The 3,366-nt window shown below is 36.5% G+C and overlaps 1 protein-coding gene across 1 annotated transcript in view; it reads left to right on the plus strand.

Annotated features, from left to right (window-relative positions):
- Positions 1 to 3,366, plus strand: part of LOC104736797 (protein MON2 homolog) — a 14,667-nt gene that overhangs the window by 1,917 nt on the left and 9,384 nt on the right. Inside the window, exons 5-13 of the mRNA XM_019234498.1 lie at positions 651 to 806; positions 1,081 to 1,198; positions 1,304 to 1,359; positions 1,455 to 1,509; positions 1,601 to 1,657; positions 1,762 to 1,863; positions 2,012 to 2,092; positions 2,775 to 2,827; positions 3,104 to 3,173. Of these exons, the coding sequence (XP_019090043.1) occupies positions 651 to 806; positions 1,081 to 1,198; positions 1,304 to 1,359; positions 1,455 to 1,509; positions 1,601 to 1,657; positions 1,762 to 1,863; positions 2,012 to 2,092; positions 2,775 to 2,827; positions 3,104 to 3,173 (748 nt within the window). The remainder of the gene's footprint in view (positions 1 to 650; positions 807 to 1,080; positions 1,199 to 1,303; positions 1,360 to 1,454; positions 1,510 to 1,600; positions 1,658 to 1,761; positions 1,864 to 2,011; positions 2,093 to 2,774; positions 2,828 to 3,103; positions 3,174 to 3,366) is intronic.

Here is a 3,366-nt window from a genome sequence, read left to right on the forward strand (position 1 = left end):
AAAGGCGAAACCGATTTACATTTCTTGCAAAGCGCTACCTAACTTGGTGTTTCCTAACTTGCAGCATTCAGAAATGGCAGAAGAAAATATCCAACTAAAGACTCTACAAACTATTCTAATAATATTTCAGTCTCGACTACATCCAGAAACCGAGGTGAGTACGACAAGTTTGGTCTAGTAAGAATGGAAATCTAACGAAAAACTGCTGGTAGATTGAATTATATAGTCGACCAAATATCAGTACTGATCCTGGTCATTGACATAAGCAGAAGTTAAATGGTTTTATACATATAACAATAGAATGCAGATGTCAGGAAATTGATTTTTTAGAGTGGCCGATTAATCAAGACCAGTAAACCAAACTGTCTTGTGCTAATGAAAAATTATTAAATCTCCATAGATCTGCTTCTTTGTGGCTTTGCTATTCGTGAGGCTTAAGCGTCTTTCTTTATTCCAGGATAATATGGTCCTAGGGCTAAGTATCTGTCTCAGGCTTCTTGATAACAACCGATCTCCTAGCGTTTACAAGTAAGTTGCTTTTATTTTTCTATTTCTCCAATAGTATTTTTTTTTATTTCTTTTGTTTTTTCTTTTCATTACTTTTTTCAAAATCAATATCCATGATTTGTATTTTTTTTTTTGGTCTCCAGTACGGCTGCAGCTACCTTCAGGCAAGCAGTTGCCTTGATTTTTGATCAAGTGCTTTTGGCTGAGTCCCTTCCTATGCCTAAATATGGTTCTAGCAGCCAAACAGCAAGGACTGGCTCTGTTGCTGGAGATTTGAGTCAGAATAACAATAACTCAGAGTACGTCAGTCCTTATTAATTCTGTCTGACTTACTCTTGTATCTTATTCTTTGCACTGTCTTTACTGTGCAGATAGATTTTTTTTTTGGTTTTGTGGAATTTTGGTTATTTTTACACACAAGTGGGGAATATAAATTCTATATGCTGGTTGGTTTGTGATTTTCTTGATAAAATAAAAGACATAGGCTCTCCATAGAACTCATGGCTATTCAATTGGAACCTTTGGTATTGGGTATTACAGTTGTTTGATATACTAACAGACATATGAAAGCAGGCCCTTGGAAAAGGATGCTACCTGTGGTCGATTGACTACAAGAGACACACTGAGTGAAACTGGAAAACTTGGTCTGCGGTTGCTTGAGGACCTGACAGCCTCAGCTGCAGGTGGATCTGTATGTGTTAATTCACTATATTTATTCTGATAATGTATCTCCTCTCCAAATAAGTGTCGTTAAAGGAAAGTTTTCTGAGTTGATTGTTATATTAATGCTTTACAGGCAGCTTGGTTGCGTGTTGCTTCTCTTCCAAGGACCTTTTCCCTCGAGCTAATTGAGTGAGTTGGCAAGTGTTTTTAAAAATGTAATTTGCACATGTTCAAATGACTGAAAATCATGTTTCAAATGCACGAGTTCTCAATTTACTTTGCAGGTTTGTTTTGTCAAACTATATATCAGTTTTTAAGATACTACTTCCCTACGAACAGGTAATGCTATGCTCTTTCCAAGTGCACTTGTTTTCCATCCTTCCATTAGCATGATGGCCTTACTGTAAAAGCTTACCTAATTTTTCATCAGGTTTTGAGACACCAAATCTGTTCCCTTCTGATGACATCACTTCGGACCAGTTCAGAGGTAAAATCATACTTCACTGCCTTTTGTATATTCGTATGCTTCCACGTGATCTAAAAGCATGTCTAAATGTATTTACTCATAAAATTAAGTTTGTTACTGCGCAGCTCGAGGGAGAAATGGTTGAACCTTATTTTCGCCGGTTAGTGCTGCGGTCAGTTGCTCATATTATTCGACTGTATAGCTCGTCTCTCATTACAGAATGCGAGGTACAGTATGCACAAGTTTACATGTTCTCTGTTAACTTTTGTACTATTGACTGCAAAGGAACAAACACATAAAACATGTTGTCTTGTTGACTATGATATTTGCAAGTTTTCTTTACTGATGTGCGTCCATTATTTTCTGCCTGCTCAGGTGTTCCTAAGTATGCTCGTGAAAGCTACATTTTTAGATTTGCCACTGTGGCATCGCATTCTCGTTCTTGAGATTTTGAGGGTAATCATTAATTCCATTATTACTACTTTCACGTGTTTGTTTGATAGTACAAGAGTTTGTGCCACAAGAGTTTGTGCNTTCCCTTCTGATGACATCACTTCGGACCAGTTCAGAGGTAAAATCATACTTCACTGCCTTTTGTATATTCGTATGCTTCCACGTGATCTAAAAGCATGTCTAAATGTATTTACTCATAAAATTAAGTTTGTTACTGCCCAGCTCGAGGGAGAAATGGTTGAACCTTATTTTCGCCGGTTAGTGCTGCGGTCAGTTGCTCATATTATTCGACTGTATAGCTCGTCTCTCATTACAGAATGCGAGGTACAGTATGCACAAGTTTACATGTTCTCTGTTAACTTTTGTACTATTGACTGCAAAGGAACAAACACATAAAACATGTTGTCTTGTTGACTATGATATTTGCAAGTTTTCTTTACTGATGTGCGTCCATTATTTTCTGCCTGCTCAGGTGTTCCTAAGTATGCTCGTGAAAGCTACATTTTTAGATTTGCCACTGTGGCATCGCATTCTCGTTCTTGAGATTTTGAGGGTAATCATTAATTCCATTATTACTACTTTCACGTGTTTGTTTGATAGTACAAGAGTTTGTGCCACAAGAGTTTGTGCTTAATTTCTTTTCTATTCACATTTCTAAGATCTCTTGTGTATGTGCATTAAATAGGGGTTTTGTGTTGAGGCAAGAACGTTACGGATTCTTTTCCAGAACTTTGATATGTAAGGCTAGTGACTTCTATTTATCCTTGTGATGCACTTAATAATGCAAATTAAGGAGATTAATCTACTGTGTTGTTCTTTCTTCATACTGTGCAGTGGATAATTTTCTAAATTTTAAGAGTTTTTCTCGTGATTCTACCCACTTTTACTGTGAAGTTTCGTTTAAGATCGTAATGCTATGTCTTATAATCACTTTACTATAGAAGTTCTCTGTTAGTCCTGATTTTTCTCTGATTATGTTGCTTATGTGATCTAATGATAAATCTGTCTTTCAAGGCACCCCAAAAACACAAATGTTGTGGAGAGCATGGTTAAAGCGCTTGCTCGAGTTGTTTCTAGCATACAGGTGGGTTTGTAGGGCAAGTTTCCTACAATGTGTTCTGTAGTCAAGATTAGTCACTATTTTTATTTGTTTACCAGTTGGTTTTAAATTAACATTTAGTTTTACTAATTTTGTGCACCAGGAAAGATTGTTTTGGGAGAACTTTAGGAACTATTAAGTGGCTTATTTAGCTTAAGAATTGACATCTAATAACAGG

The sequence above is a fragment of the Camelina sativa genome, chromosome 13 (genome assembly GCF_000633955.1).
Source record: "Camelina sativa cultivar DH55 chromosome 13, Cs, whole genome shotgun sequence".
NCBI classification, from domain to species: Eukaryota; Viridiplantae; Streptophyta; class Magnoliopsida; order Brassicales; family Brassicaceae; genus Camelina; species Camelina sativa.